Here is a 21926-nt window from a genome sequence, read left to right on the forward strand (position 1 = left end):
AGTTGAAGTTCTCTGAACTTTTCAGTAAGGCGTGGTGTCATCACTGTCGCTCCTTTTCTAAAACCCGTTTCAAAAACCCTCCCGCAGTACTTTTCAGATGAAGCGACAGGATAAAGCTCCCCAGCACCGTGCCAGTGCTTCTCTGCCAGAGAAAAACGCTGTGCTGTGCTGACGCACACCCTATAAGCCGTGTTCACATGTAGCGTTTTTAGACTGGAAAAAAGTGCATTCTTGTGCCGATATGAATAAAACAGCCCATGTACAGTGCAACAGACAGTTCAGCTGATTTTAATTGTGGTCCTGAGAGACTCCTAGCAACTCGGTCCATGACCACTAGCCACAAATACATGTATTTTACACTTATTTTACAATTAACCATGCTGAAGAGGATGCTGCTTAGCTTTGGCTTTAGAGACAGACAGACGCTAAAGAGGAGGAGAGTGCTTCTGGCAGTGGTCAAGGCTCATTTAGCAACAGGTACTTTCACTTTCTCGGTCTCCATCTGGTGGTGTTTTGGGAAATTGCCCGCCTCCTGAACAGAATATTCTTTGCTGCGATTGGCCAGCATACAAAGCAGTTAACATCACATGAGCTTATCTGAAAATGTTCTGTTGTTTTCAACTTTTAAAAGTGCTCTGCTCTGAAAAACAAAACAAAAACAGTGTAGTGCTTTTAAAGATTGTCTGTATTCTGAGTGCCTTGCGGCTGGATCGCATATGGGTTCTATGTAAAAGAGGCGGTGGCAGTTGGGGTAAAAAACACTGTGTGAACATGTCGTAGTAAGGTGTGCTGCTGTATTTAGGAGGCCATACATTACAGGCTGCCTCTGTCATTACATCCGCTCCCTTCCCATTCTCTGTTATTAGTGGCACTGAACTTCCAGACGGCCTCCAAGGAGATGGACCTGAACCAGGGTCGGTTTATGCCCAATGGCATGAGTGGCTACTTTCTGAAGCCTGACTTCCTGAGAGACCTGGCCTCTCAGTTCAACCCGAACACGCTGGCCAAAGGGCCCTGGTTGAAGAAGAAAGTCCTCCACGTGATGGTGAGCGAGCTTTCCAAATCATACTTCCCCCCCATTTTACAAGTTTACACCTTACGGGCTTACAGACCCCAGTGCCTCACCTGATCTGTTCCCGTTTCTGCTTGAAGTCAGTAGTTTAAATTGTACATCAAGTATTTGCAAGTGATTTATCTTTTCTATCGAGCAATGCAAGCAGATCAGAACCACAGAAATGCACTATATACTATACTCTGTATACACTCTGTTTGAGTTTCAGTAATCTTCTGATGAGTTATGTTTTGTTATTTGGTGTTGAAATGCACAAACGAATGAGTGTTTATGTGTATCAATACAAAAGGTGATCTCAGCCCAGCAGCTGCCTAAAGTGAACAAGGACAAGCACAAGTCCATTGTGGACCCCCTGGTCAGAGTGGAGCTCTTTGGCGTCCCAGCAGACGCCAATAGCAAGGAAACAAACCATATTGACAACAATGGTAAGTGTACGCGCACACAGACGCACGCCACACGTACGCACACGCACACACACACACACACACACACGCCCACACCACGACTGACACTTATTTTTGTTCTGCAGGGTTCAACCCTATGTGGAATGAGAGCTTCCAGTTTGACGTCCAGGTCCCAGAACTAGTCATGGTGCGATTTGTGGTGGAAGACTATGACACGACATCCCAGAATGATCTCATAGGTCAATACTGTCTACCTCTCACCAGCGTACAGAACGGTAAGGAAGGATCACTACAGTACAAGTAATTTCACTTGCAGTACAACTACACTCAAGCATAGATTTGGGAAGGTGAAATAACACATAGAGATGGACGAAAATACATCAAAATGTATTTTGTTACAAATGAGAAGAACCTGTTCATTAGATGTACCAAAAACCTTAAATGGAGAATGAGGCCGCACTGCTCATAGCCACGATGGAAACAGTATTTTAATAAATAAAAATATCCAACATTTCGACCAGACCGAGGTCGATTCTTCAGGGATTGACACAAGCAAGAATGCTCACATATTCACCTTATTCCTGGTCGGCAGCCATTGCCCTTTTCTGCTGCTTCATCCGATATCTGGTCACTTCCTCCCTAGTAGGCTGCAGGTGTAATGCAGGTAATCAGTGTGTTGCCAGATTTTGCAAGAGAAACAAGTGGCCAGGTCTATGAAAACAAGCCCAAAAGAAGCAACTAGGCTAAGTTTGACCACTCTACATTGGCTATTTGAAAATAGCATATCTACAAGCTCACAGTGTGTCACATCGTGATACCTTGTGAGCTTGTAGATCTGCTATTTTCAAAAAAAGATTGGGGAAAAAGTCAAACATTTTGAATATTATTGAAACATTTTAACAACGCAAATCTTGTATGAGGGTCTCTGGCACAAAATATTTTCAGTTAAGGTTCCGCGGACAAATACATATTGATCTGGGGGTCCTTGACATGAAAAAGAAAAAGAAATGAAAAGTGTAATAAAATGTATTATTATTATTCTTATTAAGTGAGTTTCACTGACTTATTCAAACTCTCATCCTGTTCTCTAGGATATCGCCATGTCCCTCTGCACACCAAGAGAGGCGACGTCATCTCGTCCGCTGGACTGTTTGTTCATCTCATGGTCCTGGACGCCCAGTAGGCTACTACTGTGCAACACAGGTCACGTGTGGAAAACCTCCATGCCAAAAGACACAGCATTGTGGGACCATAAAGAAATGTTTAAAGCCAAGTCAAACTCTTCTTGACAAATGTATTCCAAAGCGTATGTTTTCTTGTTATTTTGTTGACTTGCATTATTTGTACAACACTTAACGTATCACTGTGTTATAGCCTCTTGAAATGAGCGATATGGTATGTTTAGTTGAGAAGGTTCTAGAATATTCAAATGAATAAATGTGTGAAATGAAGGCTGAATGTTAGGTTGATGGCAAATGTAGAAAGTAGTGTTGTAGTATGGTAAGTAGAATAGTAGAATAAAGGTCAGCAGATTTGGATTCCTGTTTAAGAGATACATGGGCTGTGTAGTTTTTGAAAGGTAAATTAGGCTTATAGGTATGTAGGATGTTGTATTTGGCCCTAATATTCAAGGTATTTGCTTATGGAAATATAAGGATTTGTCAAGCAAACCAACAAGCACTAAGTTTAAGAACTTTTTTTGTGTCTTTTATGGTTTTATGTTTATACAACTTATACAAGCTTTTTAATTTAAAATTTCTAAAATGTGCTCATTTGGAAATCTTGTATGCCACAATACGGTTGGTCACTGGAGTTTTTTTTTTCTTTTTCCGTTTTGTCAAGCACTACAGTATGTTGTATGAATGCTATTGTATTCTCATCGAGAGCAAATTACTTTGAGTGTGCATGTGATTGTGTGTGTGTGTTTTCATTTTGATTGCACAGTATATTGCTGAGCAATGTGCAAAATATAGTTTTGCAAATGTGATATTCAAAATGTTGTTTTTTGCAACTGTTCCATAATTCTTTTGTTGTTGACTGTTGATATGAAGTGCATATCAAGCCATTTCAACGTGAATTTTCACTTAACATATTGTAACTTAATTTACTCCCAAGTATTTGACTTCACACAAATTTCATTGCTTTGTTTTTTATTTTATTTTTTATCATATCTAAATATTTTCGAGCAAATATGTTACAAGAGAAATGATGAACAGAAATGGGTTTATTTTCCATGTCATGTTCTTGACCAGGCGGGCAATGCTTTCAATGTGTCATTTAACTTAACAGCATTTGCACTAGAATTCAAATAAAGCAATGACAAGACACATCACAAACTCTTGGTTAGTTTATTCATGCTATAAATGCAGCCCATGTCATGACATGACAATTGACAGCAATGTTTTGTAATGTTCTGTATCAAATGTTGGGAAAATGACTAGGAGGGAAAAACATCAAAACACAGATGTACTGTAAACATAAATCTAAAAATACATAGATACTTTATGATATATGATATGGATAGCTTATTTAACCACATGAACTGAAGCGTCCCTATACTGGGCATGTCATAATAGGTGAACATTCTGCCAAAATGTATTAACATTCGGAAAAATGGATGAACATTTCGTTCCACAAAAAATCAGATCGTCAAGCTCACAATACGCCTGGCAAAACGTTGAGCTTGTAGTTCTGCTATTGAGGTACACTGTACACTGGTTCAGTGGTTAAATATGATTGATTATTTCATTATATTCAAGAAACAATATGGCATACTGTTTGGTTGTTTAAAAAAAAAAATCCATTTCAACCAAATCTTTTTTGAAACAAAAAAAACGTAAAAGTTCACTACTGACTTGCTTTGTTGGACATTAAATATACTCCATATAGCTTTAGTGTGAAGTTTAAAATCTTTAAATCAAAAATCATACTCTATTATTTAAGCTTTGGCATAATACAGTATTTCCTCTGGGCCTCATGATGGCATTCAAATGCTTTTCAGTCTCAGAAAAGTCCCGCCTTTTTCTTCAAGTCATTCTGCCTCCACCTTGGCAGGCGTTGGAAATCTGCTCGGTTTGTACCCAGCAGGTTCTCAAAGTCCACATCATTGAGGTAGTCCTGTGACAGAGCAACAAAGAGAGAGGGAATGGTCATAGCCTGACCCCTACAGGTCACTCATTGCTATTACTGCTGCACACTGTGGATTGGATACAGGATAGGTGGGCACTAGGAACATCTGGGCACCTCGATGTAAAATTGGCTATTTTGTCCAAGATGTTAAAATGTTTAATATTTGAAAAATTGTCTTAAGTAATGTAAAGTATACATGATGTGAACATGCACGGTACATCATTATCAGACTTAATTTTAGCCTTCAACTTCTTGTTTATGCCCCAAAATGACTGGCTATACAGGTTTTGTAGCAATTTGTAGCAATTGTAGAAATACTGGACCTTAATGGTCAAATGTTTAAGCATGTTCTAATCATTTATATATTACTTTACTTGAAAACATTTTAATATTTATATACCTATGGATCTACAGCAAACAACACTTTGGCTGTTAAAGGAACTTTATCACAGTGGTTCTCAAACATTTTCATGTCGAGGACCCCCAAATTGATATGCATTTGGCTGCGGACCCCCATCTGAAAAGATAGTGTGCCAGGCACAACATGTCCCATAAAATACGGTCAACGTGGTAAATACTGATTTTATATAAACACATTTTGTTGGGGACTCCCTGAAACCCCTTCAAGGACCCCTGAGGGTCTTCGGACCCCACTTTGAGAACTACTGCTTTATCATCTTCCATAGTGAATCACAACACTCTGTCAGGTGTCCCTGTAATTAATCACAATGACACATGAAAAGTGTACCTACCTAGCTCAGGCTATCAATGTTGTGGTGGAAAAAGTACCGGTAATCAAATGTTTTACTTAAGTAAAAGGTATCAATACCGCAATGTAGAAATACTCGGAATTCAAAAATTACTTGAGTAAAAGTAGAATTGGTATAAAAATGTACTTAAAGTACCAAAAGTACTCATTATACAGAATGTTGTCCCATTTCTCAAGTTTTCAAATGTATAAAATGTATAAAAACCTTTTTAAAATAGCAGATCTACAAGCTCACACAATGCTTGTAGATCGGCTATTTTCAAATGGTCAAAATGTATATAGGGTTGAAGTGGTTAATGCATGTTTTGTAAAAATCTACAAAGTAACTTAAAGGTTTAATGACATTCACTTTTACACCACATTCAAAGTCTTTGTCCTGGTCCTTCAAAAGTGTACAAAAAGTTTTAAGTGAAAATTCCATTCCAGTGATCAATGGCAGGTGTTTTTCTCTCACATTTCTAAAGCCTTTTCAACTGCAATGAAAAAAGAAATCTTTGCCTGCGGGTGTCGCTGGTGAGGGATTTTGCCTGTCAATCATAGCCTCTGCTCCGCCCCCCCCAAAGGAAAGGATAGGGGAGGGGAGGGGCGAGGAGGAGAGTGGGCGGGATTATTCGACAGTGACCTCACTGTCGAAGGGCCAAGCTCAGATTACTTTTCAGCCTAATTATTCAGAAAACCCCAGACCACAGAAAATCCACTGAATGTTTTAAGTTCAGGTTTTTTGGGTGTAATTGAGGTCATAAAACCCCAAATAAAACATTGAAAATAAAAAAAGTGAAAATGAATGTCATGATACCTTTAAGCTTTCAAATAATTGTAGTGGAGTAGAAGTACAGTACTTGAGTACATGTACTTGGTTACTTTCCACCACTGCCTATAGCTCAGGCTATCAATGATAGATCCACCCAATGAGACGCTCACCTCTCTCTGGGTGGGCTCCACTCCTTGGGGCAGCTCAGCGGGAGCCTTGTCGACGAGGAGCTCCGGGGACAGGAAACCCCCGGCCTTGGAGGGCAGGGTTCCGCCGGATGCAGGGGACAGAGCGGGATCCGACGAGGGGGAAAAGGCACCTCCTCCTCCGGCTGAGGGAGAAGACGGCAGCAGGCCGCCGCTCGAGGGGGACAGGGAGACAGCCAGGCTGGACTGGGCCCTCTGGGTGGCCGGGCTCGAAGGACTCGACGGCCTGGGGGACATGTCCCCTCCTGGGTGGAGCCTGTAGGCTGGAGGAGAGCTGGCACTAGGACCGCCTGGGGCTCTGTAAGCCACGCCTCCAGGCCCAGCGGGGTTCTGACTCTGTAGGCCAGTGTTGTTCATGTCCTACCACAGGTATATATGGCACAGGATGTGAAAACAGTCTAACCGGTGCTCACGTCACAACCTGTGTCTTTGATGGGTTTTTTATTCTCTAACACAAATACAAACATACATCAGCACACCTAGCAGCCGACTCATGCTACTAAGCGGCCAGTTAAATCACTATCTTGATTCAACTACGACTTGTCAGTAGGCTCACTTTCTACCTACTAGTTAGACCATACATGGGCAACTGGCGGCCCGGGGGCCCAAATGCGGCCCCCACCTTCACTTAATGCGGCCCGCAGGTTAATATCGGAATACTGATATATTATTGATTTCAGCTGTTACAATTCCAAACATGACCCGCTTTAATTGCTTCAGTCTATATATTAGTAGTAGCTTAATGACTAGTATTAAAATCCTATTGTCTTTTTTATGTCCAATGTATTGATATTTAAGTTCATAAAGTATAACTAAATGCATTTGAAATTAAATTTAAAAAATACTTTTCAGGATTCCAATTAAAAAATAGCAAAAATAGCAGATCTACAAGCTCAAAACGTTTTGAGCTTTTAGATCGGCTATTTTTGCTACTTTTGTGTTACATAGACAGTATAATGTGGCCCTCTGGAGTGAGTGTGGAAATATAGTGGCCCTCTCTATCATCAAAGTTGCCCACCCCTGAGTTAGACTGACCTAGGCTAGACTTGTAGGTAGAAAGTGAGCCTACTGACAAGTCGTAGTTGAATCAAGATAGTGATTTAACTGGCCGCTTAGTAGCATGAGTTGGCTGCTAGGTGTGTTGATGTATGTTTGTATTTGTGTTAGAGAATAAAAACCCATCAAAGACACAGGTTTGAGTAGGTCTGAGTATTATCTACTTTATTCCTATTTCCTGGGACTCCGAGCCTTACGAGGGCCGTAGCCAACCAGAGGCACATGTAGTGTGCACCGGGTTGAAAATTCGTACAAGGAGAAAAGATGGGTCATTTGAAGTAATCTGGAGTCCATACATTAGTGACATTATTGTTTGTTTCATTAGTGACTCATTCGTTCTTGTCGTTAGCCTCATAGCATAATTGCCTAAGTCATATTCGAAGGTTTTCGGAAATGACGTAAAAAACACTACCTGCATATAAGTCATCTCTTTGACACTGCAAGCATAGGCAATAAGGCACAATGACGCAGCAGTGTTGGGAGAGTAAAGTTGGGCAAAAATGTCAATTTGGCCAAAAAAAGTGACTTAGGCAATTATGCTTTGAGCTAATAACATTGTGTTGAATTGGTGTTAGGGATTAGAGTTAGTCAATCACTTACAACAGTGATCTGTGACAGAGATGATGCATCACTCAGCTTTTTTTTCATCTCCTCATAGGAGTTGCCTCCCTGTTGAGAAGATAAAAGTCAAGCCATACGTCATTAGTTAGCATTATCAAATAAACAGTGACCCCGCCCTCACAATAAACCACTTATGTGCAATTATCAACATCTTGCAATCTTCAAAACCATGTGAGATGGCCTGTTTAAGGAGCTAATATAGCCTCAAAACTATATGCAAATATGTAAATAGATTTTCACTCTTCCATTTTGATTTATGAATGTGTAAATAGATTTGCACGCACTTGCATTTTGATTTATGAATGTGTAAATAGATTTGCACACTTGCATTTTGATTTGTGAATGTGTAAATAGATTTGCACACTTTGCAGACCCATTAGATGACAGCAAATTATTCATAGGATTCTTATGTTTTTGTATAACTCTGCTTATCCAGCATTATGGCAAATTTACATGATCACAGGCTTTACAGGCGTTTTTACCCAGTTCCCCAATGGTTGCTGTAACAGAATGCCATGAATAGTGATTTGAAGTGTGCCCATCAGCATGTGGCATTGGCTGGAAAGTGTTCTAGTGCCCACTATTGGTACTCAGATGAAATATTTTTGATTCAGTGGTTCTCAAATGGTTTTGCATTGGCCCCAAGTTGGGGCCAAATTTGTGTTCCCCACAGATGCATACATCAAAATAACTATTGAAAATGTAATGTTTCTATACGATGTTACAATGCTTTTCCAACCCTGTTTAGAGCAACAATGGTGTGTTTTGGCCATGACTCACTATTTCAGAAACACTGCTGTAACTCAGTGGATCTCAAACATTTTCATGTCAAGGACCTTCATATTGTATGTATTTGGTGGCAGACCCCCATCTGAAAATATGTTGTGCCCATATGAGAAGGGAAAAAAAGATGTTTCAAGATGTTTCAAAGATTTTCAAAAATAGCAGACCTACAAGCTCACAACGCATCGCTATTGCGATGCGTTGTGAGCTTGTAGGTCTGCTATTTTTGACTAGCGGAAGCATAAAATAGGGTTCAAGTGGTCAAACTGATTTTATGCTATATTAGCTCATTTTGCTGGGGACCCCCTGGAACCTCCTCAAGGAGGACGACTGGGGGTCCGTGGACCCCACTTTGAGAACCACTGCTGTAAGTAACTCACGCTCCACTTATGGGGGTCCCATGCGTTGAACCAGCCGGTGAAGGTGTACGGCTCATAGCCTTGTTTGACAGTGATGATGGGCGTGTCCGGGTCGCGACCCGCCGGGTGAGTCCTCAGGTACTCCAGGGCGCTGCTGCTCGCCTCCTTGGTCTCATGTTGGTTCGCTGAGCGGCCGATCCACAGGAAGATCTGAGGAGAGAAATTCTCTTTCTACTACTTTTGCCACCAAAATGTGGAATGCCCTGACACTATCCCTTAAAAAATGTGGTTCACTGGCATGTTTCAAAACAGGCCTGAAAAGCCATCTATCAGGAGACCACAAGGGTAAGTAAACTCATTTTCCCATAGAAAAGAGGTGACGTTCCCTTTTTTCTCTTATACATAACATATTAGTGTTTTATATTTGTTGATGATATGTATTTTATTTTTATGCTATGTTGATGAATTGAATACATAAGTATTAGGACCACAATGGAAACAAGTCCCCAGGATTTTTTTTGTGTTATCCTTTTAGCCTAAATGTCTGGCTGTACCTTGTGCTGTTTACATTTCTGACTAATAAAGTATTCAATCATTCAATCAATCAATCAAGAAAGGAGACTCCTGCAGAAACGTTTTACCCAGCTCCCACATGACCCTTTGACCTCTCACCTCCTCCCAGGTGTCCAGCAGCATGACATCGTCCTCGTCCAGGTCAGACTGAGCAAAGTCATCCACCTCTGTCATCCTGAACCGGCCCGTCTGATTGGAGCATTCAAACAGCCTGGGACTGTGAGCAGGCTCCTCCTTCTGCAGCCTGATATTATGAGCCAGAGGTTGTTGTCAGCGTGTGTAACTCTTTCACCACCTCACCTTTGCTTTGCTCGATAGGTGCTAGTTTACTATGCAGATATACTGTATCTTGGCCACTTGTTGTTATGTTTTTGTTACTTTGGGTTGCGTTTTCTTGAACACATTATGTTAACTCATTCACTGCCAGAACTTTTTTTTTTTTTGCGTATGCCCACTGCCAGAGATTTTTCATTGAAAAAATAAAGTACTCAGGAGCCGAGATACAAAATGTTTAAGTTTTAAGTTAACAAGGAAGTGGATGGGAGTCTAGATCTTCAAAAAATCATATCTCCTTGGTCTTTGGGTTAAAAAATAATAATAATAATAATAAGAAAGAAAAAAAAAAAAAAAGCTTTTGAAAAAAGTTGTTCTTGGCAGAGGGGGCTTAAAGGACAGAAGTCGTTTTAGTCGTTCTAGGCAGGGTTAAGAATGTTATTTAGATAGCATGTTGTTTAGACAGATGCTAGGTTCATTGTTTACTAGTTACCCTAGTTTCTTTGACTCACTACATTGTTTTCTGTGTCTATGTGTGTCTTGTTTATTGACTAGTGCTCATGCTTCCTCTGCTTATTCCGATCTGGCACTTACTGTATAAGTCGCTCTGGATTAAGAGCTTCTGCGTGTGTGTGTGTGTGTGTGTGTGTGTGTGTGTGTGTGTGTGTGTGTGTGTGTACCTCTTGCCGCTGGCGTAGGGGGCCTTGCCTCCCAGGGCGACCCAGAAGTCAGCGGGTTCCTGGCCCTCCATCACCACCTGCTTATCCTGCTTGGACAGCACCTCAGACATCACCTTCCCCTGCACCCTCTCATCTCCACTGCAGCCCTGCACACACACACACACACACACACACACACACACACACACACACACACACACACACACACACACACACACACACACACACACACACACACACACACACACACACACACACACACACACACACACACACACACACACACACACACACACACACACACACACACCACACACACACACACACACGTTACCATCTAATCGAGGATGTCAAAAGCAATTTTTCCTTATTTAACGACGGTTATTTCCCCCTATTCTTTTTTTTGTGTAGAAATGTTCTACTTTTATTTACAGCAGTGGTTCTCAAGGTGGGGTCCATGGGTTCCTTATGAGGGGGTTTCAAAAGATGAGGTTCCTGTAAGTTGTAGGGGGTTCCAACTTACAGGTCTGTAACGTACGGTCCCGTTTGGTTCCATTTCGTACACTCCCAGAGTTACTGTATGGGAGAGTCCTTGAAATTACAATGTTTGAGAACCACTGATTTACAGTAGATAGAGATACAGATACAGTAAAGAGTCTTATTTATGTGGTATGTGCTCTTACCAGGTGTGTGCATGCTGTGAAAAATGCCATTTCTTCTTAAAGGACTCGCCCCATGAAGCCTTGAATTCATGGAGCTTTAAGTAGCTCACATTAAATGTACTTAATGTAACAAAATGAGGTATTAAAATGCGCTTAATAACTATCAAAAGTAAAAGTAGAATTATCAAAAGTAAAAATTCAAGTGCTTTTCACAGTACAAAGAAACTCATGTATTAGGGGGGCGGTATGAGTCACCAGAACCAAGGACGGGTGTTTTTGATGAATCTAACATGGTTAAAATGGAGTTTGAAGTTACAATGGGTTTGTATAGGAAGGGGGCGTGTCTGATAAAATTAATATCAAATATCTAAATACTGAATCGAGCAACTTAAAAACTGTCTGGGGGGCTCACAAAGGCCTGAGTAGACGATAAAATGACAAAAAGATTTTTTGAAAGTGAAATATCCCTTTAAGTAATCGAACAAAGTAGGCTACAGTATATGCTTGTACTTCATGACTTAACACCAGTGGGTAAAACATACCTTTCCATACCACAGGTAGCACAGGTGGTCGGTCTTCAACAGGAACACGTCGTTGGTATTGAGAGAGGAAGCTCTGGCTTGCACCTCGGTGGCTTTGGTGTTGATCTCATTGGTTCCTCTCACTTGGAACAGCCGAGGACCGCTGTCAGGAATGACCACCCCGGGTCTCCCCGTACCTCCCTGGAAGCAGACCATACACAGTGGTGGAAAGGAACTAAGTACATTTACTTAAGTACTGTACTTAAGTACAATTTTAAGGTATTTGTACTTTACTTGAGTATTTCCAATTTCCAATACTTTTACTTCTACTCCACTACATCTCAGAGGCAAATATTGTACTTTTACTCCACTACAATTACTTGAAAACTTTAGTTACTAGTTACTTTTCAGATATAAATTATGATATTACGAAACATACATTAACCACTTTAGCCCTATTTTATACCTAGGCTATTTGAAAATAGCAGATCTACAAGCTCACAACGTGTCGCTTTGCGACGCGTGTGAGCTTGTAGATCGGCTATTTACAAACATTTTTGTACTTTTACTTTTGGTACTTTAAGTACATTTTGATGCCAATACTTCTGTACTTTTACTCAAGTAAATTTAGAATTCCGGACTTTTACTTGTAACAGAGTACTTCTACAGTGCAGTATTGATACTTTTACTTAAGTAAAACATTTGAGTACTTTTTCCAACTGCCTGCAAGACGGCGGTCTGTTTTTTTCAAGGTACTTGGCAGGTGATTGGACGGGACCGTCTGTCTATCACCGTCTGGGTGTGCTAACTCCAACCAATCATATTGATACGGAGCCCCTGAAGGGACATTACTAGGTAGATTGTTTTAAGGGTAGGTAAACATTTTTAAAGGGTCACTTTATTTTTAAAAGCTGGCGGTTTATGTTTTGTGGTATGGGGAAAAAAATCATATGTTGGCAGAAAAAAAGAGGCTATAAAACCATTTTTTTTACGGGGTGAATTTTTTTTAAAAGGGGAAGGAATTTTTTTGGGGGGTTAACATTTTTTTTATAGTTGCTTTATTATTAAAGGGTGTATAAAATAATATTTTTAGAGAATGACATTTTTGTAAAGAGGGATGATTTTTTTTTTATTTAAGAAAAAAAAAAAAGAAAGTTTATTATTTTTTCAAAGTCGTGCGCACGACTTTGAAAAGGAGGAAACGTATTTTTTTTCAAAGTTTTTTTTTATATTATTTTTTTCAAGGTGATTTTTTTTTTCAAAGATGATTTTTTTTTTTCAAAGTGATTTTTTTTTCTTTCAAAAGGAGAATTTATTTTTTCAATAAAATTTTTTCTTTTTAATTTTTCCAAAAAAATCCCTTCCCCTTTTAAAAAAATGTCACCCCCTAAAAATTTTTTTTTATAGCCTCCTCTTTTTTTCTGCCAACATATGATTTTTTTCCCCATACCACAAAACATAAACCGCCAGCTTTTAAAAATAAAGTGACACTTTAAAAATGTTTACCTACCCTTAAAACAATCTACCTAGTAATGTCCCTTCAGGGGCTCCGTATATTGACGTGTCTACATAACATATAGTAGCTGCGCCAGCAGTAGTTCTTTTGTATACTATTCAACCATGATGAATCGTGAAAGAACTACAACACAATAGGCGCTTCTCGATGGCGTCACATCCGGTCTCGCCAAGATCCCGCCCTTAGCTGCCGCTGATTGGTTCGACCAGGAGCGTTTCGGTATCTGTATTGTGAACCTGTGAACTCAATACAGCCCCCATCTGGCGGAGTCAGGTCTGGCCTGGCGGAGACCTGCGCTTTTGTTGTTGGTTGTCATGGCTGCCAGTTCCCATTTGATGTTGTGAGGGAGTTCAGACTGCTCCAGATCGTACTGAATAACTGCTAGCTTACATAACGTCTTCAAATGAGGACTTAAGTCTAAGATGAACAGGTCATTAGCGGTAGTATCTATTTTGTCTCGTCCAAGGAGGATGAAACGATCTCCCATCATGCAACAGAACATGTTACTTATTGGACATAAGTAGGGTCGTTTTCCCTTGGGCTCAACCTTCTTCCTCCAGGAGAAGGTCTCTGGATTGAATATCCACACGTCACTGTAGTAGATGTAGATCCCGTTACAGTTTTCACCACCACATATGTACAGCTCTCCATTGTAGGCAAAGGATGAATGAAACACGCTTCCTACTGGAAGCTGTGCAGAAGGTGTGTTCAGCCAGCAGTCGGTCTCTGTGTCAAACACTCTGATAATGTTGTAGTAGCCCCTCTGGTACACCGCATATCCCCCAAACACAAACATCTTTGACCCGATGATGGTGGCAGAGTGACAGCATGAAGCAGGTGGTGGAGTTCCTCTGGTGTTAATCAAAGCCCAGACCATTGTGCTGGTATCCAACTTGTAGATGTCATTAGTGTTTCTATACAGACAGTCTCCTCCATGAATATACATGACCTTCTCCAAGACACAGGCTGAGTGGTAGCACGTAACCCTTGGAATAGTCCCGGAGATCTTGGGTTTGAACCATCTGTGGGTGTCGACATCAAATGCATAAAGCACACTGCAGTACTCCTCTCTGTACCTGCCTCCCCAGATGTAGACTGTATCTTCTATCAGCACAACTGTTTGTCCCTCACACATGGGGGGAACCTCAAGGTGACGTTCTCTTCTTCCAGGTGCCACTGGGGTCAACTTCCTCCAGCATAAAGTCACTGTGTTGAAGATGTGAACATCACTGTATCCTCCAAAGCAGTACAGCTTGTCCTCCACCACCACAGCAGAGATGAAGCATATCAGTGGCGATTCTTTCAGATGTACGGTCCAGTGAAACATTTCACACAGCAGCTCCGCTCTGAGTCAGAGTTCACAAATCTAATGTTCTTCTGAAGTTACTAGAAAGCTAGTCGATGGGTTGTTAAAAGCAGTGAAAATGACATTTTGTGTTCGACAATTCATTTAAAAAGACAATTACATGGATGTTATGATGTCATGGTGATGTCATTGTATGATGATGTTGTTTTGTAGAATAGCAAATGACATTTGGCATTGAGACAAAAAATAAGTTCATTACAATGCATTGTCTCCGATCTGCACCCCTCCCACCCCCCCTTTATGGTTTTAGTTAGTTAGTAAAGTCAGTTTTAGTTAGTTTTGTAAACAAAATAGTTTCAGCTAGTTTGCTCTTTTCTCTTTTTTTGGGTGGTGAAACCGCCCCTATATGTGAGGTTTGGACATCGACATTCGCTGCACTGTGATTGGCCACCATTGTACCCCCCCCACCCATTGCACCCCCCAAACCCTGTGCTGTGATTGGCCACCATTGTACCCCCCTAACCCTGCACTGTGATTGGCCACTGTGATGACCACTAGCTGTAATATGATTGGCTGACTCTATTGGCTGACTCTATTCAGGACTGTGATTGGCTAGTGAAACACATGACACATGTGCATAGCCCTATAAATAGGACTATGCACTAAAAAAAAAACACATTTATGTTTTTTCTTAAAGTTAGGGGTGTACAATGGTTGGTCCACAATATTACTTTTCTTTAAGTGAACTTAAAAATAATGAATTTGTCAGTAAACCCAAATAACAATTTGGTCAGTAAACCCAAATAACAATTTGTCTGTAAACTCAAATAATGAATTTGTCTGTAAACTCAAATAATGAATTTGTCTGTAAACTCAAACAATGAATTTGTCTGTAAACTCAAATAATGATTTTGTCAGTAAACTCATGTAATGATTTTGTCAGTAAACTCAAATAATAATTTAATAATGATAATGTATAATAATAATAATAATAATAATAATACACCACACTGCCTTACAACTGATAGAAATGAAGTTGGAATTAGGACTGTATTACATATGAACCAGTGTCTCTGATCATGCAAATTTATTCGTTGAAGAGGCGGCTCACTTTTTATTTGGTTTGGGTTTTGGCTCAGTTCCGTAAAACGTAGAATTCAACTTTTCTTTCTTTTTTAAATATTTTTTTTTGCACAGTTCACACGCATGATTAAAACTGCATAAATGTATAATTCATGAGCAGAAATTCTCAAAAAACCTACTATAATCACTGTTGTGTTCTTACCGTCGTATTTTTGCCTGACTATACCAAACTTTGAACTTTACTCATTTAGTGTTGGAGATGCATCCATGTGTATGTGGATGTGCATCTGACACTATGAACTGGGGGAAACATTTCAAAGCAAGCTTAATATGGTAAAACCAATGCACAGCAGGGAGGGATTGATTGATTGATTGATTGATTGATTGATTGATTGATTGAATACTTAATTAGTCAGAAATATAAACCGCGCGCGTGCTTGTACGGACCCTAGCCTTATTCAAAAACGTATTTGTGGACCTTCAAGATTTGTTGTTGAGTACCCCTGCCCTAATTGCTCCCGATGAGCAGGTTGGTGCCTTGCATGGTTTCCTCCGCCATCGGTGTATGAATGTGTGTGTGAATGGGTTAATGGCGCAATCAATGTAAAGCGCTTCGGATAGAAGCGCTATATAAATGCACCATTTACCATTTAGCATTTATGGCCGCCTCATGTGGGGTCATGTGATTCTTCATAGTCCATTGCGATTGGCTATGACTGCCTTTGTAAAGTTTATGGGCGCAGGGTACGCAATCTAACCTGACTCTGCCAGATGGAAGAAGCTTGCTTCACACACTTGTTTCACAACCTACTTCCATCTGGGACCTCGGTAGCCAAACCGCCTCAAGACGGCGGTCCGTTTTTTCAAGGTACTTGGCAGGTGATTGGATGGGACCGTCTGTCTATCACCGTCTGGACGTGCTAACTCCAACCAATCATATTGACGTGTCTACTACAGTCAGTGGTGTAAAGTAACTAAGTACATTTACTCAAGTACTGTACTTAGGTACAATTTTGAGGTGTTTTTCCATTACTGGAGTATTTCAAATTTTTGGTACTTTTACTTCTACTCCATTACATCTCAGAGGCAAATATCGTACTTTTACTCCACTACAATTATTTGAAAGCTTTAGTTACTAGTTACTACTGCAGATATAAATTATTACATTATAAAAAAAACATACATTAATCACTTTAGCCCTATTTTATACCTAGGCTATTTGAAAAGAGCAGATCTACAAGCTCACAACGCGTCGCTTTGCGACGCGTTGTGAGCTTGTAGATCGGCTATTTTCAAACATTTTTGTACTTTTACTTTTGGTACTTTAAGTACATTTTGATGCCAATACTTCTGTACTTTTACTCAAGTAAATTTAGAATTCCGGACTTTTACTTGTAACAGAGTACTTCTACAGTGCAGTATTGATACTTTTACTTAAGTGAAACATTTGAGTACTTTTTCCACCACTGACCATACATAATACATTACTACACACTTACTGGAGGCACCGGTGCCGCACTATGAGCTTGTAGATCTGCGATTTTTTAGATCTGCTATTTTTTTTTAATTTTTTTTTAGATCTGCTATTTTTGAAAAATCTCTGGCACAAAATATTTTTTGAGATGGAGGGTACGCAGCCAAATACATAATCATTTTGGGGGTCCTTCACATGAAAAAGTTTGAGAACCACTGATTTAACATGTGCTTCATGCTTGTTGTAGCATTATGTTGTCTTTAACAATTCTGTTAAAGACAATCAATCAATCAATCAATCAATCAATCAATCACAAATATTAAAATATGGAAATATTTCTATACAAGACAGTGTAGAAAGACAGGAGATTGAACATGTGCAGAGAAGGGGAAAGAGATGCTACAACACTGATGTCCGTCCAGGAATCGAACCAGTGACTTTGTGATATCTTAGCTTTACTACTATTATCACTCCAAATACACAAACACAATAGACATTGACGATACTCATTACAATTTGAATTAGAATGCCTAATAGAGCCACAAATATATTGTACCAATGAAACACATCTCACCTCAAATATAATGAGCTTGCCCTTAAATATGGCCAGAAAATGGCGAGGCTCCTTTCCCATGATCACCCGGACCTGGACAGGAGCTCCATTGTACTTGTTATCAACGTTGACAGCCTGGTACGCACATGCTGTGATCTCATCCTGAGTGGCGTGGCGTCCCTGTCATAAAGCCACAGTAAAGACAGGTTGATCGAGGTCGTCGTTGACAGGAGAGTTTTAAAGCAAAAATGAGATTTAAACAGCGTTCAAGTATTTGGTATTATCAACTCACCAGCCACATGTACAGTATGTATTGCGGCCGGTTTGATCTCTGATACGTATACAGCACCAAGTAGCAGTCTCCACCGTAGAACTGTCCATAGGTGCTGGGGTTTACTTCACTCAGCTCCAAATTCTCAATCCGCCACACCTGACAAGAGATCAGCAGGTGGAAAAAAGTACTATTTTTTATTAAGTAAAAGTATGAATACGTATATGCGTAGAAACACTCTGCCTGCCTGAATGGTCTCATTCACTGCCACAATTATTGCTGGCCGCGTTTGCCCACTGCCAGAGATTTTTCATTGAAAAAAAAAAGTACTCAGGAGCCGAGATACAGAATTTTTAAGTTTTAAGTTAACAAGGAAGTGGATGGGAGTGTAGATCTTTAAACAATCATATCTCCTTGGTCTTTGGGTCAAATTTAAAAAAAAAACTATAAAAAAAAAAAAAAAAAATTACGTTTTTTACGTCAGTGGCAGGATTGGTAAACGGGACAAATTACGTTTTTTACGTCAGTGGCAGTGAATGAGTTAATTATATGATCTCTGTTTGTGAGTGGGCAAATGTGTTTTGGGTGTGTTACGACCGTACCCCTGTCTAGGGTAGGGAGTGTAACATAAAAAAATTTAGGACAACAGCTGAATAAAACATTTCAGCAGACTGAAATTCTCTTTTTCTCAGTTTTTTTTTTCAAGTGACAATGAAACTTCAGGGTGCTGGTTTACAATGAAGCAAAAAAAAAAAATAATAATAAAAAAAAAAATATATATATATATATATATATATATATATATATATAATAAAAAGCAGAAACCACATATCTCCATATTCTAACTTCTTGTGTTTTTTTTGTAAATTAATGCCCTACTTGATCATACGACAGTGTCACACAAAAGTATCAAAAGTAGCAGATCCACAAGCTTGGAACGCGGCGCGAAGCGGTGCATTTTGAGCTTGTAGATCTGCTACTTTTGAATTTGAATCCTAACAATAATAAAAGAATACGCCCGCACACTGCCAAACTGCACGGTACACAAGCACATTTATTGAGAGAGAAGCAACGTTTTGGTCACTGATGACCTTCTTCAGGCATCAATGAATTTTAATCCTAAAAAGTAACAGTTTTGGACATATGATGTTTCCACCCGACAGCGACAATATATCATAACGTTTTATGATCAAGTTTTCATGGTATGTGTGTTTGTTTCTCTGACCTGAACCTCTCCAGAAGCATCATCCACCATGCGCTGCTGTGCAGCCAGTTCAGGACGTGCATGGAGCTCCATCACATCGAACTTCACCTGGTCCACCTTGGCTGCAGGGATCGTGACGGTATTACCAAGTACAATGGCATGCAAAAGTCAAACTAAATCACCCTGGGTAAACAGTGGATGCAAATAATTCTTTGTACTCTGTGTCTGGTATTTGTTTTAACCTGCTTAGTGTACCGGATGGGTGGGGTTTGCCACATAACTACATGGCAGTGAGTGCCAAAACGTTAAGGACACATACCACAGGAAAAGCATGTGGAAGACTATTTGGAGGGTAACTTTGTCGATATTTAACGTGACCATTCTATTGTGAGAACGTGAAAATTTGACATAACAATTCTCAGAGCTTGCACTGGCTCGCTTCTAGCCTACAGGTACGTACTCTTTTTTCTTAATTTTTTTCTAAATTTTTTATCCCGCGATTTTTGTAACCCATTTTTTTCACCCGGTGCCAATTTCCTAAGTGATCCTGGGCGCTATACCAGCCCTACACCAGCACTACACCAGTCCCCCACAGTAGGGAGGCCAGGGCCGAGCTCATGCTTCCTTCAATGCATGAGAGCCAACTGACCTTCTTGTCACCTGACAGGGGGGAGTTTCCCTGGTTGGACGTAGCGCGTGGAAGGAACACGTTATTCCAACCAGTTCCCTTCCCCTCCATCAGGCGCCCCGGCTGTCATGGGGGAGGCGGTATAGTGACCAGGATTACTACATGTTTTTGTGAGGGTATTAACTACCCTAGGAGACACGGGGAGAACATGCAAACTCCACACAGAGAGGCCCTTTCGCCAACCCTACCTAGGGTATGGGCGCTGATGACGCGGAGGAGAAGACACGCCCCCAGCGTCCCCGGCGGGAATCGAACACAGGACCTTCTAGCTGTGAGGCGACAGCGCTACCGACTGCGCTACCGTCAGGTACGTACTCTTGACACAGTGGGAAGTGTTACAGTAGGATTCACATCTTCTCTATATTACAATTGGGAGACTTGCTGAAAAAAATCAGTCACCCGTGTTAAACTGCGCACTGCGCATGCGTATGCACCGCTGTTGCCAGATCGTGCGCGAGCAACAAGCAACCAGCTTCATGAAAAAACACAAAGCTGCGCACTGCGCATGCGTCGACGCACTTTCTCTAACCAATTTACACCCACTTCACGCTTACAAAACCTGGACATGGCAACGTCGCTCATCATTCTGTGATTGACAGCAAAAGTTGGCCAATCAGGTGGCGAGTTCGCAGCCTGAAAAAAGACGAACGGCAGCCATTGTTGGTTGTGCGAGTCAGGGTGCGAGTGCCTTCACTTCTTATTTTCGCTTATTAAACGCTCTCAAACTTCTTCTATGAGGCACGGAATTCACTTATAACATATCGTTTGGATAGAATTTAGTTGTTTCACTTCATATGTGTGGTCAATTAATCATGACAGAGCCTATTTAAAAATAAAAATTCAGACAACCGGCAGGGGCGCACAGTCACACGCATGTATCCGAATAAGTCAACCTATTTTGGGGATGGCCATCTCAAAAGTCCCGTTGCGTCATGGCTGTCCCCCCCGCCCCACCCCCACCACACACACATACACGCACACTAGTGATGAGCGGGTCGACCCGTAACCCGCGGGACCCGCGGGTCAACCCGCGGCGCGGGTGGGTCGAGTCAGGATTTCAGAGGAAATTATGCGGGCTACGGGTGAGCGGGTCAGCCGCTCTCACACGCAAAAAAAAAAAAAAAACCCTATTTTGAACAACATGCTTGTTTATTCAGTCCATGACAATGTTGTGCTACTGTAGACATTTAAAGGGACTTTGGGTACTTAAAAGAGCGCCATATAATATATATTTATATTCCCACCGCGGGTCGCGGGGCGGGTTGAGCCATAGATTTATATGGGGTCGCGGGTTGAGGCGGGTTGGGTTCCGTGGCGGGTTGGGGCGGGGCGGGTCATGAAAAAACCTGACCCGCACATCACTAACGCACACACACAGGGAGAGAGAGGGAGGGTGGAAGAGAGAGAATAGTCAGCCAAACAGCGAGACAGAATTTTCGCTGACGCAGAGACAGAGAGACAGAGAGAGAGAGAGGAAGAGAGGGAGGGAGGGAAAGACAAAATAAGCGAGCACTCGCTTATTTTTGCGCGGACGTAATTTGTTTGTCATTGTGGTGAATGTTTGCTGCTGATGTTTGTTGTGTGAAGCTTCATGTCAGAGTGTTTGTGTTGGAGCGCCTCAGTGCGGCTGCTGAGTTCATGTGCAACATCTTGCATGCGTGGCTGTGTTCACAGTTTTCCTTCGCCGTGTCTGTAGGTCACGGCCTGGAGACGATTTAACACTGGTTGCTTGTTTCCAGAACCTGGCAACACGAGTTGCCAGGTTCTGGAAAGAAACAAGCATCCAGTGTTAAATCGTTCGCCATTAACGGTAGCCTCGCAGGAAGTTTCAGCGCATGTTTGACTATCATGAGACTCTACAATGAATCGTAGTAGAGAAAAAAATAACTTTGCATCGGTTATAATAGACGAATTTCCCTAACCCACGCGCTCCCATTATGACAACGGAGGGGGTTTAAAAAATGACGACAGG

General features: G+C 41.0%; 2 protein-coding genes across 3 annotated transcripts in view; one reads left to right on the top strand and one right to left on the bottom strand.

Moving 5' to 3' along the window:
• plcd1a (phospholipase C, delta 1a) overlaps positions 1-3805 on the top strand; it is a 34360-nt gene extending 30555 nt beyond the window's left edge. For both annotated transcript variants that reach the window (XM_080418149.1, XM_080418148.1), the window contains exons 12-15: positions 867-1045; positions 1362-1497; positions 1602-1751; positions 2568-3805. In XM_080418149.1, coding sequence (XP_080274275.1) covers positions 867-1045; positions 1362-1497; positions 1602-1751; positions 2568-2659 — 557 coding nt within the window. In that variant the 3' untranslated portion in view covers positions 2660-3805. The remainder of the gene's footprint in view (positions 1-866; positions 1046-1361; positions 1498-1601; positions 1752-2567) is intronic.
• The window catches only part of vill (villin-like), a 28881-nt gene continuing 10074 nt past the window's right edge, over positions 3120-21926 (bottom strand). Inside the window, exons 11-20 of the mRNA XM_080418147.1 lie at positions 19288-19388; positions 18084-18221; positions 17813-17971; positions 11881-12060; positions 10677-10822; positions 9823-9967; positions 9172-9360; positions 7988-8056; positions 6296-6691; positions 3120-4593 (exon numbers count right to left, since the gene is read on the bottom strand). Of these exons, the coding sequence (XP_080274273.1) occupies positions 4480-4593; positions 6296-6691; positions 7988-8056; positions 9172-9360; positions 9823-9967; positions 10677-10822; positions 11881-12060; positions 17813-17971; positions 18084-18221; positions 19288-19388 (1637 nt within the window). The 3' untranslated portion in view covers positions 3120-4479. The remainder of the gene's footprint in view (positions 4594-6295; positions 6692-7987; positions 8057-9171; positions 9361-9822; positions 9968-10676; positions 10823-11880; positions 12061-17812; positions 17972-18083; positions 18222-19287; positions 19389-21926) is intronic.

This window comes from Gymnoscopelus braueri, assembly GCF_963280865.1.
Source record: "Gymnoscopelus braueri genome assembly, chromosome: 21".
In the NCBI taxonomy this organism is placed as follows: domain Eukaryota; kingdom Metazoa; phylum Chordata; class Actinopteri; order Myctophiformes; family Myctophidae; genus Gymnoscopelus; species Gymnoscopelus braueri.